The sequence below is a fragment of the Toxorhynchites rutilus genome, chromosome 1, assembly GCF_029784135.1.
Source record: "Toxorhynchites rutilus septentrionalis strain SRP chromosome 1, ASM2978413v1, whole genome shotgun sequence".
In the NCBI taxonomy this organism is placed as follows: Eukaryota; Metazoa; Arthropoda; class Insecta; order Diptera; family Culicidae; genus Toxorhynchites; species Toxorhynchites rutilus.
Genome location: NC_073744.1, coordinates 24,132,517 through 24,157,034, shown reverse-complemented (window position 1 = coordinate 24,157,034; position 24,518 = coordinate 24,132,517). Strand labels below are relative to the sequence as shown.

General features: G+C 41.6%; 2 protein-coding genes across 6 annotated transcripts in view; one reads left to right on the top strand and one right to left on the bottom strand.

Annotated features, from left to right (window-relative positions):
* The first annotated feature begins 10,523 nt into the window (after positions 1–10,523).
* On the top strand, positions 10,524–11,312 carry LOC129779965 (uncharacterized). Its single transcript, XM_055787777.1, has one exon. It carries the CDS (start codon positions 10,524–10,526, stop codon positions 11,310–11,312), a length of 789 nt encoding a protein of 262 aa, XP_055643752.1.
* Positions 11,313–12,161: 849 nt separating this feature from the next.
* The window catches only part of LOC129761236 (aminopeptidase A), a 41,156-nt gene continuing 28,799 nt past the window's right edge, over positions 12,162–24,518 (bottom strand). The window contains exons 2-7 of one of the 5 annotated variants that reach the window (XM_055758950.1): positions 20,914–21,021; positions 19,931–20,845; positions 13,565–14,686; positions 13,083–13,503; positions 12,944–13,020; positions 12,162–12,885 (exon numbers count right to left, since the gene is read on the bottom strand). In XM_055758950.1, coding sequence (XP_055614925.1) covers positions 12,231–12,885; positions 12,944–13,020; positions 13,083–13,503; positions 13,565–14,686; positions 19,931–20,817 — 3,162 coding nt within the window. In that variant the 5' untranslated portion in view covers positions 20,818–20,845; positions 20,914–21,021 and the 3' untranslated portion in view covers positions 12,162–12,230. Of the gene's footprint in view, positions 12,886–12,943; positions 13,021–13,082; positions 13,504–13,564; positions 14,687–19,930; positions 21,156–24,518 lie in introns of those variants that run through there. The other 4 variants (XM_055758951.1, XM_055758952.1, XM_055758949.1 and 1 more) reach the window with 4 other exon arrangements.

Sequence of the window (24,518 nt, the reverse complement as noted above, 5' to 3'; positions counted from 1 at the left end):
GCTGGTAAAATAATTACATTATATTTACAAAATCAGAGAACATGTTTTTATATGATTTTCAATGGTTTCACATCCCAGATAAGACGTTCTTCTATCTCTCTTGTTCTCAACGATTTCGATTTTTTCGCCACCGTAAATTACGTCATGCCCACGTTACTGATGTCATGCAGTAACTCAATCCTAAACTTTAACCCTTTGTAAGGCCGTGGCAACTATATTGCCACCCACTTAATTCAAAGTAAAACGTAAAATATAGTTTCGATCGTGTTGAATAGACTCGAAATGTCGATTTATACGATAAGATACGATGAAATACCCTATGCAAATCGTTTGTTGCTCTAACTCCACAGCGCGAGCACACTCTAAAAAAATATATAGGAGGTTGTGTCCAAGGCGCCTCTATATATACCAGGTGAAACAATCATATGAAATGCACTTTCAGTCATATTGGAATTGCTGTCGGTATTGTTTACAAATAGCATCAGAACGCTGCCGGCGTCTCTCTACAAACTGCTACAACGCTTATTCGAACGATGCCTACTATGTTCGGCTTTCGTGAATTTATGTGAAACAGAAGGGATGATTTTGTAGAATTTCATTCTCATTTCCACTACTCTCGCATGTGGAAATACAAAAATGGCGTATCCTAGCAATAACAGAACAAACAACCCCCGCTTCACAAACCGTAATCCCCTTCTTATTGAAGTGATGATGTTGCTTCACCTGTTATACATTGATATAAGCGCCTTGGTTGTGTCCAAGACACGACCACATTGTTGACGTTGAACTACGCTGTAGCTTAATTCAAGTCGCTTGTTTATAACTGCGAATGTTATTTTATAATGCTACGAAATTTTAGAAATAACCATTCTACCAGTTTAGTCGTCCTGAAATATTTTTTTCTTATGGAATCATTTGACGATTATTGTTCGATGATTCATTCTTGTCCTCACAGAAAGATACATGCTCGAGGTAAACGCAGCTATCATCCTTAGTGGAGAAAGTTTTGCTACTGACAAGCGAAACCAAATCACATACAAAATTCCAGAACGACATTTAATTTCTTGGTGACTGAATAAATCGAAATAAACTCTTTCTGTTAATCTCAACAACCTCGAAAAGAGTAGCACTGCTTCATTATGATCAAGATTAGCGCAAATGCAATCCTAGTTGAAGGCAGTTTTGCAACTGGCACGCGAACCCAAATAAATTAATAACTTATTATAACTTATTGAATAACTTGGTATTCCTCAAATAATTTTTTGGTGCACAACCTCAACACCTGCTTCACCATAGCGCCAGCTCAATGCATTGATGCAATGTTAAAGGCACCAACGAAGCCTTTATGATGACGGAAAACAAACAATGTCAATTGCTTCGAAAAAGGCTGAGTATCTCCCTTCCTTGTCGCCACGTTCAGAACGACATGTTCACCCGCAACAGCGCAATATGTTAAAACGCACGCACGTACGCACACAAATATCCTCATAATGATGGATTGAAGCAGTTAAATATACACACACTTATCTCCGTTTTGCGCTCTTCTCAACAGAAGCCCTTTTTGTTAATATTTCCGGTCTAGATCAGCTTAACTGCCGTCCTTTGTGGAGAGAGTTTTGATACCGTCATGCGAAACCAAATCACAGACAAAATTCCAGAACATTTATTTTCTTGGTGAGCTGACGATAGCCTAGCTTGATGATTCCCCACACAATTGTGTAGCTCAAAACCTTAATGGAGTGGCGTCAGTTTGATACAATGATTGCAATGCTAGATACATCAGCGAGTCAGTAATTTGGTCGCGTCCACAGCTCAATCATACGTCTCTAGCCTTCAAAAAGGTGCTTGGAAAACTTTACTTTTTCCTCGTATTACTCCTCCACCCCACCCGCCTTGAGAAAACCATTCGATCCATCGCCGTCCAGCTCGCCCAGCAACGGTGTTGTCCAGTCGGTGTCTTCACGAAGAATGAAGTTTGCATCAGCAAGATCCACTGTTTATACTGTAGGCAAATATTCTGCATCGTTCTTCTTCTTTTCCTTTGTTCACGGAGACATAAAATTTTACGATTTCCCCTTCGTTGGTCGTCGATAAGATGCCCGTTATTGACAGCTGTGTTCGGGAAAGCACACAAATGGACAGAACGAAAGTATGGGAAAATGGGAACGCCTAAAGTTTTCATGAATTTCAACTATTTACACACCATGGGATTGTAATGTATAGCATATCAAACAAATCTTAGGGAATTTCCGATTCGTTTGGTATGTAAATCGCCAAAGTCCGTTCGCGGAAAAAATAGTTATTAACGTTAACTTTATTTCATAAAAACGTGACCTGTTTTCTGATTTGGCAACCTTAATGAAAGACGTAGTTCTACGTCAAAATCTAAAAAACAAACATGCTTTATACGAGAAATGTTTAAATTCTTACCATAAGAGGACAAAGCTTCTTTAGGGTTTCGATTGCTCGAGTAAGACGATTTCACTAAAAATACACGTTCTTGTAAATTGTATATCTTGATACTAAAAACCATACGATCAGACTGAACGAGTAGCCGAATATTATCGTGGGGAATGCAGTGTTACCATCGACGGAACGAGAAAAAAAATTTAGAGGGAGCTACTCGATTTTTTTGCGTGAACGTTTAATCTGAAAGACCCTGTATAAACCCAATCGACATATGTGATGGTGGCTCCATCACGTTGACGGCATTGAGCTTCGTTTACAAGTTACTTAGGATAGCGTCAAAGATATTACGTGTACCGGTATGTTTCTTCGGTTTTACAACAGATGGCGTTACTTGATTGTTGTTTTTTTTTTTTTTTATCTTCGCTTATTTTTCGTCGGCCTATTTCCGCCACTTTAGTGCCAATCACCGACATCAGGGAGGCGACTCCACCTGTTCCTACCTATCAGACTCAACAACTCATGAGCCGGGCCAACTTCTTTTACTTCCGCTCCGAAGGAAGACGTAACCAGAGATTTTTCGCCTCAGAAAATCCCAACGACGCCAGCTGGGATTGAACCCAGGCCGATCGGATTGTGAGGCTGTTACGCTAACCATACAACCACTGGCGCCGTCTTGATTGTTGTTCCTGTGAATCAAATTTCCAGACATTCGTTGGAAAGCTACTGTCATTGCGCGTCTTTTTCAGTATATGTCAAAAAATTGAAGCGTAAACAACATAGTTTTTCAGCACTTCGAATATGTCGAATTTCGTACCAACGAGAGTGTTTTTGCGGAGAGTGTTACTTCATTACTTCAATATGAAGAAAACAGCTGCGGAAAGTCATCGCATTTTGGTGGAAGTTTATGGTGACCAGGCTCCAACTGAACGCCGTTTTTTTCACGTGCGAACAACAGCTCGAACGGCATTAAAGAAAGGGTTTTTTGCATCGAATCGTTACTGGCGATGAAAAGTGGGTCCATAACGACAATCATAAACGTCGGGCAACGTATGGATACCCCGGCCATGCATCAACATCGACAGCCACGAGGAATATTCACGGCCAGAAGGTTATACCGTCTATTTGGTGGGACCAGCTGGACTTGGTGTACTATGAGCTGCTAAAACCGAATGAAACCATAACGGGGGAACTCTACCGACGACAATTGATGCGTTTAAACCGTGCATTGAAGGAAAAACGGTCACAATACGAGACACGATTAAGTTATTTTGCAGCACGACAATGCTCGGCCGCATGACGCGAAACCGGTTAAAACATACTTGGAAACGCTGAAATGGGAGGTCTTATCACACCCGCCGTAATCTCCAGACATTGCTCCGTCCGATTACTACCTTTTTCGATCGACGCAACATGGCCTGGTTGACCAGCACTTCTCCAATTTTTATGAAGTCAAAAATTGGATCGAATCGTGGTTAGCCGACAAACCGCCCATTTGTTTCCGCAAAGAGATCCGTGAATTGCCAAAAAGATGGGAAAAAGATAGGCAATACATTGAATATTAAATTTGTAACCATTTTTTCGAAATGAAGCATTAATTTTTGAAAAAAAACGAAGAAACTTACCGGTAGTCCTATTAGTAATTGTTTTACAGGCGCCATGAACACCATTTCAAAATTAAAATTATGAATGAAAATTAATTTCAAATTTTCTTGCCAATAACTTTGCTGCTGCTCACTGTAACACACAACTTAGTGATCTGGCGACGTCGAGTGTAGTAACAGAATCCGTACGCCTAATCACTAGAACATTAGTCCCTGACAATGAGACTCCAGTTATTCAACCCAATGAGTTAAAACAAATCATCAAGCAAACGAAAGTAAGAAAGGCTCCTGGGAAAGATAATATTAGGCTGTCAAAAAAGTCCTGCGGTATTTCCGCGAGGTGTCGTTGTAAGCGCGTAGTTCTAGTTGTATTCATTGTATCGAGTCATACTATAGCTTGTTGGAAAGGTATTTTGCGCGCTATAATATAGTCCTTGACAGTGTTTTGTTTGGTTAAGTCGTTCGTGAGTTATAGTGTCGCAAACATGGAGCAAAATAAAGAGAAAATCCGACATATTTTACAGTACTACTATGACGAAGGCAAAAATGCATCTCAAGCTGCCAATAAAATTTGTGCAGTTTATGGACCAGATACAGTTTCCATTTCCACCGCACAACGATGGTTTCAACGTTTTCGTTCTGGTGTAGAGGTCGTCGAAGATGCGCCACGCTCCGGAAGGCCTGTCGTCGAAAATTGCGACAAAATCGCTGAATTAGCCGAGAAAGACCGGCATAGTAGCAGCCGTAGCATCGGCCAAGAGCTGGGGATAAATCATCAAACCGTTATTAACTATTTGAAGAAGCTTGGATTCACAAAGAAGCTCGATGTATGGGTGCCACACACGTTGACGCAAAAAACATCTCTGACCGTATCGACGCATGTGAATCGCTGCTGAATCGCAACAAAATCGACCCGTTTCTGAAGCGGATGGTGACTGGCGATGAAAAGTGGGTCACTTACGACAATGCAAACGGTCGTGGTCGAAGCCCGCTGAAGCGGCTCAGACGGTGGCCAAGCCCTCATTAACGGCCAGGAAGGTTCTGCTGTGTGTTTGGTGGGATTGTCAAGGAATAATCTATTATGAGCTGCTTCCCTATGGCCAAACGCTCAATTCGGACCTGTACTGCCAACAACTGGACCGCTTGAAGGTAGCACTCATGAAGAAAAGGCTATCTTTGATAAACAAAGGCCGCATTGTCTTCCATCAGGACAACGCCAGGCCACACACTTCTTTGGTGACGCGCCAGAAGCTCTGGGAGCTCGGATGGGAGGTTCTTTTGCATCCGCCGTATAGTCCGGACCTTGCACCAAGTGACTACACCTGTTTTTGTCCATGGCGAACGAGCTAGGTAGTCAGAAGTTAGCCACAAAAGAGGCCTGTGAAAATTGGCTATCCGAGTTTTTTGCCAATTAGGAAGCGAACTTCTATAACAGGGGTATTATGAAGTTGGCATCTCGTTGGGAACAAGTCATCGAACAAAACGGCGCTTATTTGACTTAAAACAGATGATTGTAACTAATTTTATGAACAAATGAAAATTCAAAAAAATACCCCAGGACTTTTTTGACAGCCTAATATAAACCTTAATACGTGTTATGTGTTATGTATGATTTTTTTTATCTCATTTGTTTATTTTAGGCTCATTAGCATTTTGCTGTAAACAGAGCCGAATTTTAATCGTGTACATGTCACATGTTTATCATATCTATAAATAGAACATTACACAGTTGCCACTTTTCGGCGTATTCCCTCTATACCATTGCATATGGTACATTGCACAGTAGCCATTTAGGCTTAAGTGTATCCCTTCTGTTCTTCCGTTATCCAAGTTAGACCACCGGACAGCGGAGACAGTTGACAAGATCATTGTTGAGTTATTAATAGAACAGTAGCCCGATGTTTCTTGCAGAGCAGAGCAGTTGTATGGATGAATCGATCTTTTTTCGACCGTGTATCGATCTCCATCGCTGATGATTGTTGCGTGGGCGTAGTTATTCTGTAACAACACAAAGATGGTCAATGAGGGCCCTGAGTTTTGAACTCACGATCGATCGCTTACTAAGCGAACGTTCAACCAATGTGGCTATAAAGACCCCTTTATGTGTGATTATGTGCCGTCTTTTTAACCCTTAAATAGCTATTTCATTTTAACCTGCCATTTCATTTTCATAAGGTGCTGCCATTCAAATGAAACACAAATTTCTGCATTACTCAAGAATTAATCAAGTAAATAAAACCAAATTTGGCATGTGGAGGTCCAAGGGTGCTTTTTGATATATTACTCAAGAATTAATCAAGCAAATGGAGTCGAATTTGGCATGTGGAGGTTCTAGGGGGCACGAAACGTTTCTATGGTAGATAGACACTCCTCCTCTATCTCTGATGGGGAGGGGGGCTTCCATACAAATGAAGCATACATTTCTACATAACTCAGGAACTAATCGAGCAAACGGAACCAAATTTGGTATGTGGAGGTTTTAGAGTGCAAGAAACATTTGTAAGGTGGCCCAACACTCCTCCAACCTTTCTAAGGTGAGGGGGTGACTGCCATAGAAATGAAACATAAATTTCTGCATAACTCGAGAACTAATCAAGCAAATCAAACCAAATTTGGCATATGGAGGTTTTAGGGAGCAATACATGTTTTTAAGGTGGTTTGACACTCCTTTCTTCTCTCTAAAGTGGAGGAGGGGAGGGTGCTGAACAACTCGAGAACTAATCAAACAAATGGAATTAAAATTAGCATATAGAGGTTTTAGGGATCGATGAACGTTTTCCTCCTCTGAACGAATTTTATAGTAAAATGTAATTTTAAAGAGTAGATTAGAAAATCAATCAATGAACAGTTCTGCGATTGGACCTATGAACGTGCGCTTAGTAAAAAAATGTAAATGTGATAACGAAAAATAAATTTTGTCGGGTCAGCTAGTTGTGTGTTTTCTCCCATTTTTTAGTTTTAATAATACAGTGGACGGAGGCAAGCTAGCAAGTGACTTGTTACAACTGTATTTAAACAAAAAACAAAATAATTTTTCTGAAGATATGAAACAAGCAAACGAAACAACTCGAAAAATTATGACAGTTGCATCGATAGCCTTCACTCGGTCGGCGCTATCGACTTCGTCTGATATTTATAATAGTAAAATAAAGCTAACGAGCAAAATTCTTATCGACTCGATTTCTACAATAGGGCCTGTGGTATTCCCGGCAACACTGGTCAACCTGGTGTTGGCTTTGAGAGAGAGAGAAAAAACAAGCTGCCATTGTTTAATCAACGCCACACACAGCGGCACGCGAATCATTATTTTCCTGATGAAATAAACGTTTTTCAAGTAGTTAAATTCATCTTCCGTCGTTTATTTTGTGTCCGATCACAACATTGGTGACCCCGACGTCGCGATTCGATAAGTTTCGGTTCGGTTACGTGCAAATAATCGTTCTTCCAGCTCAATAACGAAACTGAAGCCTAACCTAAAAAATGACGGAACCTGGAACCGGAAACGTGGCAGCATCTATTGCGGTGAAATTGCCGGATTTTTGGAAAACCGATCCGGTTATGTAGTTTTCGCAGGCGGAAGCGCAGTTTCACCTCGCGAAAATCGTAAACGACGAAACCAAGTTTTACCACATCGTGGCCAAAGTGGACCAATCAGTCGTTTGCCACATTGCTGATTTGGTAGCTGTTCCTCCTGCAGACAACAAATACAAGGCCGTAAAGGATCGTCTGATTGCCCGCTTCGCCCTGTCTGCCGAGAATCGTTTTGAGCAGCTGCTGGGAGCACACGATCTCGGCGATATGCGCCCAACGCATCTTTTGGCAAAGATGGGAGAGCTGTCGACCGGTTTGGGCATGGACAACAATCTGCTCAGAATGATTTTCATTCAACGTCTTCCGGCAAATATTCGCCAAATCCTCACGTGTCACGACGGTTCCATCGAAAAACTGGCTGAAATGGCAGACAAGATAACCGACGCTACAAACAATCATGCCTCTGCAGTTGCCGCTGTCAACAACGAATCAACATCCAACCCTAACGGTGATCGGAAGCTAGTGGAGCAGATCGAAATGCTGACAGCGGAAATTCGGCGTCTGAAAGTTCCCAAGTCGGACCGCGGTCGTTCGCTTTCGCGAAATCGAAGTGGTTCTCATTCGTCTTCACGATCCGGTATGTGCTGGTATCATCGGACATATGGAATTAATGCGCAGCGATGCCGAAAACCATGCTCATGGAGTTCAAAAAACTAGGACCCTCCCCACCATTATCGGCGGTGGTAGCCGGGGAGTCTGAAAGTCACCGACTGGTTTTTTTGGACAGAACGAATAATAGACGATTTCTCGTAGATACTGGGTCAGACGTCACAATATTGCCTGCTTCGAGGAGAGATCGTTTGGACGATGCTGTAGGGCAGCACCTTCACGCAGCCAACGGAAGTCAAATTCGGACATTTGGAACGAGATTCGTACCTGTTGATTTGGGATTGAGACGCAGATTCACGTGGAATTTCCTTATTGCTGACGTAACGATGCCAATAATCGGCGCAGATTTTTTGGCACACTTCGGAATACTTGTCGAAAAATCGTAAGCTGATAGATGGGCAAACAGGTTTGAAGTCTTCTGGCGGAATGATGAACGCTGCTCTGCATACTGTAACACTTATCGGTGCTGATCATCCGTTCCACGATTTGCTCATCGAGTACCGAGAAATAACATCTCCGTCGACACTTCAATCGGCCACACAGTGTGACGTAACGCACCACATAGTTACTCGTGGACCACCAGTGGCATCTAAAGTTCGGCGGATGCATCCGGACAAGCTTAAAGCAGCTAAGGAAGAGTTTCGTCTTATGTGTGACCTTGGAATCTGCAGACCATCTAGCAGCAGTTGGGCAAGTCCTTTGCACTGTGTACTAAAAAAAACGGACAATGGCGCTTCGTTGGTGACTATCGTCGCCTAAATCATGTCACTGCACCTGATCGCTACCCAGTGCCTCATATCCACGACCTACTACATTCGCTTCAGGGTAAGTCCGTTTTTACAACTCTAGATTTAGAGCGGGCGTATCATCAGGTTGCGGTGGAGGAAGCAGACATACCAAAAACGGCGGTCATCACTCCGTTTGGTTTGTTTGAGTTCACCCGTATGCAATTTGGGCTATGTAACGCAAGCCAGACGTTTCAACGTTACATGAATCGAATTTTTGGTGACGTTGATTTTGTTGTCGTCTTTATAGATGACATATGCATCGCTTCCTCATCACTCGCCGAACATCAGGAGCATCTACGCATCGTGTTCGATCGTCTACGTCAGCATGGGCTTGTCCTGAATTTGGAAAAATGCGTCTTTGCGAAAAACGAAGTAGAATTTTTGGGATATATGGTGAACAGCGATGGAGTTCGCCCTCTTCCAGCACGCGTCCAGGCTGTTGTAGACTTCGAGAAGCCGACTACAGTGAAGGAACTCCGTCGTTTTCTAGCACTCGCCAACGGATACAAACGCTTTGTTCATCACGCTTCCGAAATTCAAGCTGAGTTGCAGAAGATTATTCCTGGAAATAGAAAAAAACGACGGACGCAAATTACAGTGGACTGATGCAGCGTTATCTAGCTTTGAACAGTGTAAGAAATCTTTAGCAGATGCAGCATTACTTCATTATCCGGACTCGTCAAAACCGTTGTCTCTAATGATCGATGCCTCAAATATTGCAGCGGGGGCCGTCTTGCAACAGCTAAATGGCCAGTTTTGGGAACCACTCGGTTTTTATTCGGAGAAGTTCAGTAAGTCTCAGCAAAATTACTCTACTTTTGGACGTGAACTGACAGCGATGAAAATGTCTGTGAAATATTTTCGGCACTTTCTCGAAGGACGTACTTTCACGATCTTCACCGATCACCGTCCGTTAACGTACGCTTTGACAACCGAGTCAAATTCGCGGCTGCCCCATGAAGAACGTTATCTCCGCTTCATTTCGCAACTCACTACAGATATACAACATGTCAGTGGAAAGGAAAACTTTGTCGCCGATGCACTGTCTCGTGTGGAGAGTGTTCAAGCGCCTACTTCGATAAACTACGCAGAAATCGGACGAGAGCGGAAAACCGATGCGGAACTTCAGCAACTTATGCAGTCCCAGTCCACTTCGCTCAAATTTGAAGCAAAGCGGTTCAGCGGATGCTCTCAACAGATCTACTGTGACGTCTCTACTGGAAAACCTCGACCTTTTGTTCCAATCTCTCAGCGCAATGTTGTCATGAAATGTCTACACGGAATTTCTCATCCGGGAGCCCGAGGCAGCAGAAAACTGATTTCCGAACGATTCGTATGGCCTGCCATGAATCGTGACATCAACGAGTTCGTCAGACATTGTTTGGACTGTCAAAGGTCAAAGGTGCACCGCCATACCGTCTCCCCGTTAGGAAAATTCGAGTAACCTAGCGCTCGTTTCCATCACGTACACATTGATCTGGTAGGACCCTTGCCGCCTTCGCAAGGACATCGATACCTACTGACTATGATTGATCGCTTTACCAGATGGCCCGAAGCTGTTCCTCTTGTCGATATGACGACAACAACAGTGGCTCAAGCATTGTATTCAACATGGATATCAAGGTTTGGTGTTCCCGAAAATCTGACGACCGACCAGGGAAGACAATTCGAATCAGATCTTTTCCGTGAACTGAATCAAATTCTTGGAGTTCATCATATTCGCACGACGGCCTATCACCCTCAAGCAAACGGCATCGTAGAACGTTTTCATCGAACATTGAAAGCATCGATAATGTGCGTCAATTCGAAGAATTGGTATAACGAACTGCCAATGATTCTTTTGGGACTCCGAGTGGCATTCAGAGAGGACCTGCAGTGTTCGGTTGCGGATATGGTCTATGGTCAAGCTTTGCGGATCCCAGGTGAATTTTTTCAGTCTGCCACTGAAGATATCGACCGATCGGAATTCGCTAAACAGCTACATCGTACGTTCGACAATATAAAACCGCAAAACGCAAAACATCATGGACAACGTCAAGTCTTCATCAACGCAAATTTAAAAACTTGTACGCATGTATTTGTTCGAGTGGACTCGGTGAAACGATCGCTGCAGCATCCCTATGAAGGCCCGTACAAAGTGATTCGGCGAGATGACAAGTTCTTCGATATACTTATTTCTGGGAAGCAGCAGCGTATTTCTGTTGACCGAATTAAAGCGGCATTCACCTGCAACCCAGATTTACAAACACATCCTCCAGATGATCATCATACGAAAGTTACACCATCTGGACATCGCGTCAGATTCTTGGTGTAACTGGAGGGGCCCTGTGGTATTCCCGGCAACACTGGTCAACCTGGTGTTGGCTTTGAGAGAGAGAGAAAAAACAAGCTGCCATTGTTTAATCAACGCCACACACAGCGGCACGCGAATCATTATTTTCCTGATGAAATAAACGTTTTTCAAGTAGTTAAATTCATCTTCCGTCGTTTATTTTGTGTCCGATCACAACAGGCCCATACCGGGCCGTATACCGTAGTAGTCAAAATGTTAAACCTTCACCCATCTCGATGTCTTCCTCTTTTTTTTTGACTTTGAGATTTTCAATCCATTCAATGTCGAATAACTGACGGCATGTGTGGCCAGAGATTGTCCCTCTGGAAAACTACAGCTTAATGATTTCTTCCAAGTTCATCCAGCGCATCACCTTAGTGCTTTCTATCCTAAAGCCACTACTACGCTACGCACGTTATAATTATTTTTAAAATCTCCTTTTCTTCATTCAAATTCATCTATATGTTTCATCGCGAATTTCCATTAGGTAATTATAATTATATTTAGATTAGATTCCGTACAATCATAAAGGTAGCTGTTACAAAAACAAATCAGTCTAAATTGACCTTCAGAGCGAACAATTTTAGAAAAGACATTTCGCGGAAGGAGCATGGTCGTGAATCTTCTGTAAAGGTTATCGTTCGAATTTGAGGCGATGCAATATCTCCCACGCTGCTTTTGTTCCATTCAGAAGCATGTTAACTCAATAAGAAAACTTTTGCTTGGAGAGACGCAACCTTTCTTTTTGGGTTGTTCCCACACATCGATTCAACCTCTAAGAACAAATTTTCAGAAATTTTCGGATAATTAACCACACACAAACACACGCAATTTGTTTTGAGCTAAAGTTATTACAATTTATTAGCCTAATCATCTAATAGGGAAATGCAATTTAACGTCTCATCGATGCTGTGCCACTTCATTCTTCAACCAATCAGCCACGTTCTGCTGGTTCCGCTCAAGCCACTTAATGTTGTTGGAGATGTTCTCCAGCGCTTGAACTCTCGCGGTAGCCCCTGCTCCCGCTTCCGGATACCGCTTGAAGAAATCCTCCAGCTCATTGAGCCTCACCGACGACGAAAACCGTCCCGTGACGGATGGAATCATGCGGCCAAGGTTACGCTCGCTCAGAGTATATCGCTCTACGAGCCGGTCCCAGTTCATTCGAACGTGATCCCAGGCCACCTGTTCACCGTGTTTATTCGAAGCCACATTCTGGATACAGCTCAAGTGATCCTGCTCCCGGACTAGCGTAGGATCCCAGGATTCCTCAAGGAAGCGACGCAACACACCCGCATCGGGGAAGCCGGCCAGCGCACTCATCAATTTGGTCTTCTCATTGGCATCGATTTCATTGCGGAAGCGTTCCTTCACCTTCTCCCAGTCCGCCACATTGGCGGAACGCTGCATTCCATAGTAGTAGACTACAGTGCGAATGTCGGGATGGATAGTGGAGTTCGAGTCCAGCCAGGACCGGAATTTGCTCAACGCTTCGGAAAGGCACTGTTCGTGTCCGAAGGAACAGGCCAGGTCAAGGATGGTCGTACGTAGACGACTGGAAAGATTGAGTGTGAATAACATGAAATATATATTTACCAGCAGCTACAACTCACTTTTTCATGTGATCCTCCCCGACAACCTCCCACCCGACGGTTTCGTAAGCTTTCTGAACAAGATTACGAACGTAGGTCTGAAATAAACGAAACATTATTTTTCTACTCAATTGCTCGATAAAAAAAACAGCTAACTTACGATGATATCATTATACGATTCATAATCGTAAATCAAATTTCTTACGCCCTTCATCTTGCTCGCAACTGTCACCCAGGGCACGTATTCTGTTTCCTCCACCAGGAACTTAGTTAATCCAAGCGCCAGATCGTATCGCAACTGAGACGCGTCGGCAAGTGCAAATGCATCGTTGAGCAATCCAGTCCGATCTCCAATTGCGAATGTGTTCACATCATTCACCAGGGCTTCACTGAACATTCGCCACATATCCTCCGGATAATTCACCCGATAATAACCGACCTGCTTAGAGTTAAGCTTGATCCAGGTGGTGCCGGCCTCTACGTCGATGTTAACATTCGTCACGTTATTCGGGAACCACTTGCGCAAAACTTTGGACGGTTCTCCAGAAGCGATATAAGTTAATGGAACAAACCATTTGTAGCTGTAAAAAAAAAGAAAAATTATGAAACACAAACGTTAATGATCAGTAGCAATTTTCGCACTTGAATTCCGAAATCTCTGTCTCCTTCGCATCCGGATCAGCCAGGAATCTTGACTGAGAGCACCGATACTGGTTACCGAAGCGCTCCACCGTGATGACCGGGAAACCCTTCTGCTTTGTGAAGGTATCCATCACACGAGCTACGGTCACATCAGGTTCGTTGAACAATTTATCCAGCTCCTTCATCAGATCATCCGAAACCCCATTACTGTACTTAAGTTCGTTCAAATACGCCGTCACGCCCTGTTTGAAAACATCCACCCCAACAAAGTCCTCCAACATGCGGATCACCGAGGCACCCTTCGAGTAGGTGATTGTGTCAAAGATCTCCGTAATCTGGTTGGGACTTTCCACCTTCACCACAATCGGATGCGATCCAATGGTAGCATCCAGACTGAGCACACCGTGTAGATTGTCGATCGTGAACTGCTCCATTATACCCCAAGCGGGATAAGCGTGGTCCACACCCTTATACTCGATGTAACTAGCAAATCCTTCGTTCAGCCACAGCTCGTTCCACCACTTCATAGTGACCAGATTGCCGAACCACATGTGGGCCAACTCGTGCGCAATCACCTCCGCCACCCGTTGCTTATTTGCCGTGGAACTTGTTTCCTTGTTATAAAGGATGCTAGTCTCTCTGTAAGTGACCAGTCCCCACGTTTCCATCGCACCGGAGACAAAATCCGGAATGGCTGCCATGTCCAGCTTCGGCAGTGGATACTCAATCTGGAAGTAGTCGATGTAGTGTTGGATGATCGAGGCGGCCGTGTTACGCGCAAATTCCACGTTCGCCATCTGGAACGGAGTGGCGTACACCCGTAGTTCGAACTCTTTCCCGATGTTCGGCCGGATGGGTGTCATCTGATGGTGGAAGTCACTAACGATGAACACCACCAGGTAGGTACTCATCGGGACGCTCGGATTGAAAACGGTTGTGTTGAAACCGGCGGACGGACTGTCCACGATGGTTTCATACACGTCCATGTTGGACAGGGCATGATAGTTGTCCGTGTTCGGGTGGACCAGACTGATGGTGTACGTAGCTTTGAGCTGGGGTTCGTCGAAGCACGGGAACGCCTGTCTGGCGAACGTCGGCTCGAATTTGGACGTTGCAATTTTTCTGTGGCGAGAAGAGAAAGTTTCATTATTGATTTATATTCGATTTGATACACGTGTTACGTGTGGTACACAAATTACGTAACGCTAAAAATGCGGGATTTGGAACACCTCCCGCCACTTCAAACGCGGTTTTTTTCGAAACTGGCGTACACGTACACGTACAAATCGACTGGATCGTCTGGTCTGGAAAATCGAAAAAAATCGGATTTTCGTTTTTTTTTAATTTTTGGGAAGCTTATGCCCTCAGAAATGTTGTCCTAAAAGCATTTTTCGATATTTGATTTCGTTGGAAAGTTACAGCCAAAAGTATGAAGTCACCTTAAGGGATATACACTGCGTTTCACAACTATAGAACCACTCACAGAAGTTGGATGAATTGAAGTATACAGTAAAATCTATTTTTGTGCGAATTTTTTTTTGTGCGATTTTGTGCGATTTGTTCGGTATATGAAAAGAAGCATATTTGACGAAGTTATCGTCCATTTAGTTTTTTTCGATGGTTTATAAGCATTTCAGTGCCAAAAAAGCATATTTGCATCTCAATTATCGGCGTGGCGTGGATTTGAGTTATTCTCTTGGGAGAAACTTTTTTTATGTGTTTTTTTTTTCTACCATACAAAAAAGTTTTTTTTCAAAATGTGTACCGAACACGATTTTTGAAATTTTGCACGATTTTTTTATGTGGTCCCTAACCCTCGCACAAAGAAAAAGATTGCCTGTATAGTGTAGGACATAACAACTATCTTCATTCAAAAAATAAAAATTCCAGTGTTTCATAACAGTAGAAACAGATGGGAAAAAATTTGTATGGCAGGGCGGACTCGATTATACGCATATGTTCGAATTTCAACAATGACAGAGTTATAGAAATTGTTGTTTATTTCGGAATCTGTTGCCTCAAACTAGCTCTACATTTAAAAGTACGTTACGGAAGACGATTCTGTTGCTTTCTTTTGAAAGATGAGAAAATTTAGTACAGGATATAGTAGTGGAACATCTAAATTAGTGGGTTTGGATGTAAAAAACTTTAAAGTTAATAATTTTTAATGTGTTATTATTAATTTTGTCATAAAAATTACATTAAACTAGATTGTGAAGCTCTCTAACCACTCTACAATTTGTTCTTTGACACCCACCTTTTATGTATCTTAATTTGGCTGCAATATCGATATAAACAATTCCTGGTGAAAATTCAAGTAAAATCTTCAAAAATCACGATTTTTACCTCACTATACATGTAGTAGCTACTTAAATATCACCTAAACGTTGAAAGATTTTTTTTCTTGAAATTTCATACTTTAAATATAAAAAAAATATAAAAATATTTTTTCCAAACTGTATATAATAGAATCACATATAATCGAGTCCGACCTATACCCTAGCGTAAATAATTCCCTCCCGCTATCTCCCCTCCTTGTTTATATTTATCATTACAAATGGGGTTTCAGCATAGCGAAGATGCACTATTTTTACGTACGTTATGAAGGTTATGAAGCACGCACGTGAGCACACAAATATCCATATATCGATGGCTTGAAGCAATTAAATATACACACTTATCTTTGTTTTGCGCTCTTCTCAACAGAAGCCCTTTCTGTTCATATTGCCAGTCTAGATTAGCTTAGCTGTCATCCTTTGTGGAAAGAGTTTTCCTACCGTCTTGCGAAACCAAATTACTGACAAAATTCCAGAACACATATTTTTTGTGAGCTGACGATAGCATAGCTTGGTGATTCCCCACACAATTGTGTAGCTCAAAACATTAATGCAATGGCGTCAGTTTGATGCAATGATTGCAATGCCAGAAACATCAGCGAGTAAGTAATTTGGTCGCGCCCACAGCTCAGTCCGAAACGAAGAGATGTGATGGCGCAAAACAAGGAAGAACCTGCGATTTTCCGGATTCATTGTTTCGTATCTAGAACGATACTGAAAGTTTTTCTTACCTTCCTTTCCTTGTTGAATTACAGAGACTTTAAACTTCTTCAGTTCATTCGTCTCTAGCCTTCAAAAATTCAATTGCTTCCAATTTTCCATCAATTTAAACCATATACAGACTATGGGATTGTAATGTATAGCATATCAAACGAATCTTAGAAAATTCTTAGAGATTTATTTTTAAGATTTTTATAAAGAATTATAATGATTTTTATGAAAGTCCCCTATTGATCCGCAGGGACCAACGTGAGTTAAACGAAAAATTCATCTTTGATCCTCTAACTCGGTCAGGGCTTAACGTATTTAATAAGCCGGAAGAACTAGTGTATGCTGGACAGGAAGAGGCAGGGTTGTTTGATGAAGTATCGCAAATGAAGCAAATGTTGGCCGGAACCTCAATCATGTCTGATGAAAAGATGTATGTCGACATGTTCTTTTACCTTTCTGTGGCTTTGGTAGTCAGCTATCTCTCCATGTTGTTAAAAAAAATTATGATTTCGGTCATTTTGCCCATTCGCTTAAAAGTTTTCCATAGGCCGCAGCTGGGGTATGTTGGGAAGGTTGGCGGTCTATGCGACAATGTTTATTTCCAGCCGATCCATTATCCTTTCTCCAGTGATCTTTTGGCACAATAGGCTGATCCCAGTTTCGGCATAGAGACCAGATCACCTTCGCAAGTTTCGACAAGCACTTCGTACTCGTTCCCCGTTCACCATATGACTCGAAAAAAGAGCGGCTTGGACATTCCCTTTCTCGTCTGGCAGAGAAGGACCTTCTTCAAGAACTTGATGTGGATGATATATTCGACGTCATCGCTTACCTGGGGAACGTAAAGTACCCGGTCCCCGGCCATTCGTTGAATTCTAGCATCAAACACGTCTCGTCGTCCATTATGAGCACGAAACGAAGTTTTTCACTTCTTTCGCCGGAAAGAAGTTTTTCACCAGCACCTGAAGATACTCCTTGTGGGCGATTGCCTGCTGCTCAGATACAGCCGGTCTCGTCTGACGCTTCCGCATAAAAATGTCCATTTTGGCCAGATTCTTCTCCACCGTTTGGCCGGTTGTTTCGATCTCCTGGCTTAAGGAGCGACAGGGAGAGGATGTTGTAAATACCAGATCGGCTATGTCTGGCGGACACAAAGTGTCTCAAGATGTCCAACTCTTTTGTTGTGGGGTGAAGCTGATAGTATGAAAAAATCATGAAGTCTCTTGACAGTGCTGCTGCCGCTTATCAACAGCCTTGAATAATTTTTATTGTAGGCTTAATAAACGTTATATTTAAGGAAAATTTGTTCCATTAAATTATTTTTTGGAGTTTTTGACGTGGGACTACGTCTAACCGGAATATATGGAGGGTAAAATGAAAACCTAAACACAGAACATGCAGGAAAAAATGAAAGATTTCGAATGATTATAGCTCGAACATTTCGTACTGGATAGGAGAGATGTTTGCATCACTTGATAGGGAATATTTCTACGCATCTATCGCAACTAGCAAAATGTAGTTTTTCATTAGATAAACAATTGAATAACTGTAAAATATTAGGCGTTATCTAAACGCCCTAACTGCATCGTTTTGATTGGCCCGATTTACGGTTTCCCTAACACAGCCATCAAAACCAAGCAGCCTTGGGGAAATCGGCATTGCAAATACATGAAAGTAGGGGGACTTTTGTTCTCATCGAAAAATGTTCCCTAACACAGACTTTAAAACCAAGCAGCGAAATCGGCATTGCAAACACACGAAAGAGCCTAGAGGCGAGTGAACTGAAAAGTTTAAACCCTCTTAAATCCAAAAAGAAGAAAAAGAACACACGAAAGTAGGGGGAGCTTTTGTTCCCACCGAAATGTGTTCCCTAATAGAGATTTCTAAAACAAAGGTGCCTGGAGAAATCGGTATTTCAAATTCATGCAAGTCGGGGGTATTTTTGTTCCGACTAGAATGTGTTTCCCTAACACAGACTTCAAATCAATGAAGCGTGGGGAAATCGGCATTGCGAATTCATACAAATCGGGGGTATTTTTATTCCGATTGAAATGTGTTTCCCTAACACAGACTTCAAAACCGAGGTTTCTGGGGAAATCGGCTCTGCAAATAAATGCAAACTGCGAGTACTTTTGTCCTCGCTTGCCTTTGTGCAGAGTGGAATATGTCTGTCCTAACATGATCTTCTAAACTTAGGAACCTGGGAAAATCGTGCAGCCACTAGAAGCGAATGAACTTCCCAGTTTCAAGCAAATTCGAGATTCGAGAAGTATGTACACTTTTGGGATGTAAACTTCAGAGGGAAATGTAAAATAAAATAATCGTTTGATATTTTTTTTTATCTTTATTGGAAAGATTTTCAGCCTTAGGCTGGTTCATCAAACGTTTGATAATTCTTCCGTACATATATTTTGTTCTAGTCATCATACCAAACGTAAAAGGTCCGTCATTAAATTTACTTGTAACGAAGAACAATCAATCACAACAAATGAATTGACTTTACACGGCATTTGTTCATTTTTTTCACTCACAGAGCAAATATATTGAACTCAATTGAATTTGGAAACTGTTTCATTCAATCAAGAATTTAATCAATACAAACGAATAATTGCTAAGCTAAGGTAGTTCCACGTGAACCTTGCGGTTATATCATAGATATAACCCACTCATTTTTTTCATCGCCATCCTAAAATAGGCAATTTTTTTAATGCATACGTTAACACTAAATTGGATGAAAAATGGATTGAAATTTTCGAGCATTCCATTCGTTAATTTGAAGAAAATTGTTGAATTCGAATCGTGCTTGCCAGGCTTTCATGCTCTAACTGATCGAGTGATTTTCAGGCGTAAACAAAATCTAAACCACCGAAAAATCACAACTGAATGACGATACTTAGAAAGAAATAATACAGATCAGGTTTAATTGCAAGAACACATGTTAAGTGTTTCACGAATGAATGAGAATCGCTAAACTATGGTTTATTTTCACATAACGTATATACATAACGTTTTGTTTTTTGTGTCCCGCGTTAGACCTTTGACCATCTGGTCACTTTATATTAACGTTAACTTTATTTCATTAAAACGTGACCTGTTATCTGATTTGACACCCTTAATGAAAGACGCAGTTCTACGTCAAAAACAATTTAGAGCCCCATAACCAGCTGTTGCTCTGGTCTCTCGCGCCAACCCACACAAAACAATCACTCACAGTAACTCATTCTCCGACCGGCGAATGAATGCCGGTAAAGCAAAACCATTACCCCGCATATCTGCACCGGCAATGAAACAAAAAAAACTATTCACAAGTATACCATACCTGGTAGTATTGCTGCCCTTGTCCTTGTACGAACTGCTGTAGAACCCAACGATTCGATTCGCCAAACTACCGCTAAAATTCATGCTCAACCGATACTCGCCCGACTCAATATCCTCAGTCTCAATGACCCAATACTGGTGAGGTTCATACGCGTATGTCTGCTTCACTGCCACCACCCGCTCAGACCGGTCCGGAAGCAAACGCTTCAGCAGCGTATCAGTGATTAGCAACTGCTTGCTGTGCAACACTATATAATCCGTCGGTTCACTTATTATGATATCGATTCCCACCCGCCCAGCGAAAGTTTGCTGGTCCAGATCGGGATGCAGAAGCAACTCATAGTGGCGTGGCGTAATGTGCCGTGGTAACCGGAACGATAACTTTTCAATCACTTTCGAACCCATCTTTAGCACATTCATCCCGTCCGAAGCACCCGAGTACACTGAATTCGGCAAAAAGATTGTGGTTTTATTGTTACCAGACGCGTTCTCCTCCTCGGCCCTATCAGGTGTTCCCTTATCTTCCTCAAACAACGATGGCCGATTAAAGTGATCGATGCTCTTGCCGGTCTTTTTAGAATTCGCTGCCGCTGTTGCTGCAGCAGCTGATGACATTTGACTGATATACGGAGAAAACAGCGGTGGCGACGATTGTACCGACAGGTTTTTGCCGACCAGCACCAGGGCACTCAACAAACACAAGCACAGTACGAACAGAAACACGCACGTCGCTATCAGCGAGAGAATGAGAATCGAGCGTCGCTTGCTCTCGCTGACCGCATCCAGCGAGGCGCAAGAGGACATCATGGTGCTGCGCTGGGAGTTTGCCGAGAAATGGGACGGCGGTCGAATCGCTGATGGACCACCGCTTTCGATTTTGACCGTCATGGCCGGTATAGTTCGTTATGGCACTACGCTACAGGAAAAAAAACTTATCACTCAGAGCAAACGAAACAGCTACTCATGTTGTTTTTGTTCACTGACTTTGTCGCGCGCAATTTATCACGCTGTTTGGATGATGTCGATTCGATACGCGCGATACGCTACGTGATGAAGTATTTCTCTAATTACAATGCTGTTGCAGTTCTCTGTCTGTCACACCGAAACCGAGTGCAGAATTAGTAAAACATCGGCATAATGCAGCCCAAGGACGGTGAGTTAGAAAATTATAGAGCCTTGTTGAACGACTGGCAATGAAGGGAACTCGGTTCCGCTGTGGTTTCGAGAAACTGTGGGGCATACTTTATTGACAGCTATTCGAGAAGAATGCGGGGAGCGCTGGAATGATTCAACGAGGAGACCCAACCCGATATCGTGTTACAATGTTTACAGAAGCGAGCTGCTTGGTGTCGATGTTAACGCATTGCACTGCACAACGGTGAGTTTCACTCACTATCTTGATTTTCATGAACAATTGAGGAAAAAAAAATTAAGCTGTGGGCGATTTTGGTTCAGAACGCATCAAAATCTCTCAATCAAATTTTGTAGCTCTCAAAAGAATTTTTTTTATGGGTGGATTTGACCGATTACTCGCGGTTTTCCCAAGGTTCGCATGATCTATTTGTCATAATCATAATGTCATAATCATCAAACTTTTGTTCATGCAAATAAGGAGAAATGATTGAGATATTGCCTATATTGTTCGTTAAATGCAGTATAAGGTCAATCAAAAAACGTTTATTCTACTCCAAGGGATGGTGGAAACGTTTATTTGACCATATTTTGATTTGTTTAGCTCTACTTTGACTGAGCTGTCAAAGAATATGATGTTTATTTGACTGCATTATTTTCTTTTACAAAATTTCTATACTTTCTTTTATATTTATTTTCTTTTATAACTTTTCTAGAAATAGAACTCGTTTTGAACTCCTTCCCGTATTATTCCGTAATTATTAATTCGTCACACATCAAGTGATTTCACTACTCTGCTGAGTGTCCTAGCGCCCTATGTTATGCAAGTACACCACGAGTGAGACTCGATGTTGTACGGGAAATCGTTAAGCACCATAACTGACGCTTGTTGGAGTATTTCACAGCTACTAGACAAAACTTGTTCAGCATTTTATGAGCTTTTAAAAAAGTCAATTAAATGGCCGAGACTCAAACTCGTGACCTTTGTATCGATGATCCTCTATTTTATTTATTTTACGTATTTTTTATTTTTATAACGGGTATTTTAATAGGGGGGTCTCTTGACATTTCTCTTCAGTAAGGTTTGCCATTTCATAATGGAAAGATATACGATCTAACAACGAGTCGAGATTATTAAAATTTACTACCGAAATTCGGAGTCAATGGCCTCAACTTTAAGAGCGCTACGTCCAATTTTTGGTCGTCATAATCGTCCGTGACGTGACAACAACTTCTGGAGACAGTTGATACTCCTCTATTTGTGGACCGATCTCAACCACATTTTGTGGGTTGTTGACTTTCACTGTTTGCTCAGAGAAACCCAAGTATAAAAATGTTTGAATCTATGTTCATTTAATAAACTAGAAAAATGCTCTATTTTTGTGACGTGACAACGCTTCAAAATACCTGTTTTTCAAATGCTTGTTTCTCATAAATTACAAAATGAAACATAGGTCTACCCACGGCTCTTCAAACAAGCATTTAATCACCCATTCAATGGTATATATACATTGAAGTTTGGTTAAGCATGTGCAGAGATATCTCAAGAAACACAAAAATAGTGAAAACCAAAAATATTTTAAATATAATTAAGTAGTTTTTTAAACTCACCTCTCTCAAAGGTTGGTGCATAAAAATTAAATTTGTTGCAAAAAAATATGATATAATTAGTGCTTATTCTAATAGCGTTTCCAATTTTCTCCTAAAACTAGATTTGAAATTTGGTTTTCTGGTGCATAACCTCATGGAATGGGTCAATTGACCGTCTAGTGGGAAAAATTTAATCCACAGGTACAGTACAACATGTTCCTGTGCCAGTGAGACAAAAAAGTGCCCGTAGTGTCGAGCATATTGCTGCCGCTAGCGCATCAACTGAGGAAGACCCAAATCAGTCTCTCACACGTCGTTCTCAAGCGTTGGGCATCTCTGTGACGTCGTTGTGGCGAATTTTGCGAAAAGATCTTGGCCTACATCCTTACAAGATCAAATTGACGCAAGAACTGAAGCCGCTTGACCACCAGAAGCGTCGGATGTTTGTAAATTGGGCTGAGCAACAACTTAAAAATGATCCGGATTTTCATCGAAAAATCATCTTCAGCGATGAGGCTCATTTCTGGCTGAATGGCTTCGTCAATAAGCAAAATATGAGTTATTGATCAGGCAGCAATCCACACGTACTCCATGAGTCACTATTGCATCCCGAAAGAAATACGGTTTGGTGCGGTTTATGGTCCGGCGGCGTCATTGGGCCGTACTTCTTCCGAGACGTTGGGTTCAGCACAAGCGTGGCCGTGGTCATGCAAAATAAATCGAGTTCCATACATAATGGCATCAAATGTACTTTCACATGAATAAAGAATTTCATTGATATCCAAAGCCGTTTTTGTTTTATTAAAAAAATAAACTTTTGTTCGTTCCTTTTATTGAAAAACCCTTTAGTTCTAAAGTTTGAAATTTAAAAAAAAGTTTTTTTGGAAAAATGAGAAAAAAAATGATTTCTCGTATCACCCCAAATTCGAAATGGTCACCCTTACAAAAAATTTTAGCTGTCCTCATTTTATTATATTTTTGGAATCAGACATGTATACAATGTAACGGAGAAACATTAATCATCTGCAAGTGATTGAAAAATCTTGAACGAAAATTGTATCTGAAAATAATTTTATATTATAATGACGAATTTTGGTAAAAGTACTAGGAAATTCAGAGCAAAAGAAAATTCTAAAAGGACAATTAGACGATCAATCATTGAATAGTTCGGCGATTGGACCCATGAACGTTTGCCACGATGCCTCCCTTACTCGATGGGTTTTTGTGCATTATTGATTGTATTTTCAATTGCTCTTGAAAGTGAAGATGAAGTGTTCGTACCATCAAGGAATTTCTTTTCAAGTATGGAAAACCACGAAAAACCATTCAACCGAACGATTAAAACGCTAACCCTTGTGCAACGTTTGAGCATCGAGCAGGTTGAAAAGTATGGACGGAAGGGGTCTGAAGATGCAGAAAAATTCAGTATTGCACAAAGTGCGGTATCAATATTCTTCAAGCTATAGGAAAAATGAAATCGGAAGGGAAAATTGAATCTAGACAAAAAGCATATAAGGTTGGTCGAAATCTAAAAGCTGGAGCGGTCAATGGATTTTTTTGTCTTATCAAGCCAGAGAGAATAATTTACCTCTCTCTGGTTCTATTCTTCAGAATAAAGCTTGCGAATTTCTCCAGAGACTGGGAATTCTCAACTTTAAGCCACAACCAACACGGACGGAAGGCTACCGTTGCTGATCAATGGAAAGAGTAAAAATTCGTTTAAAAAAAAAGAAGTCATAACCAGTGATATACGAGTGCAACACCAAGCCCTAGATGTCCTTAATGCTGTTTGAGAAATGGATAATGCATCTTGACGAAAAAAATTTCAAAGAAAATAAAAGGGTATCAATTCTGGAATTATGTGTAAT

Bases quoted from the DNA above. Each gene is read 5' to 3' on its own strand.
- LOC129779965 (XM_055787777.1), top strand. From the start codon at position 10,524: ATGATTGATCGCTTTACCAGATGGCCCGAAGCTGTTCCTCTTGTCGAT.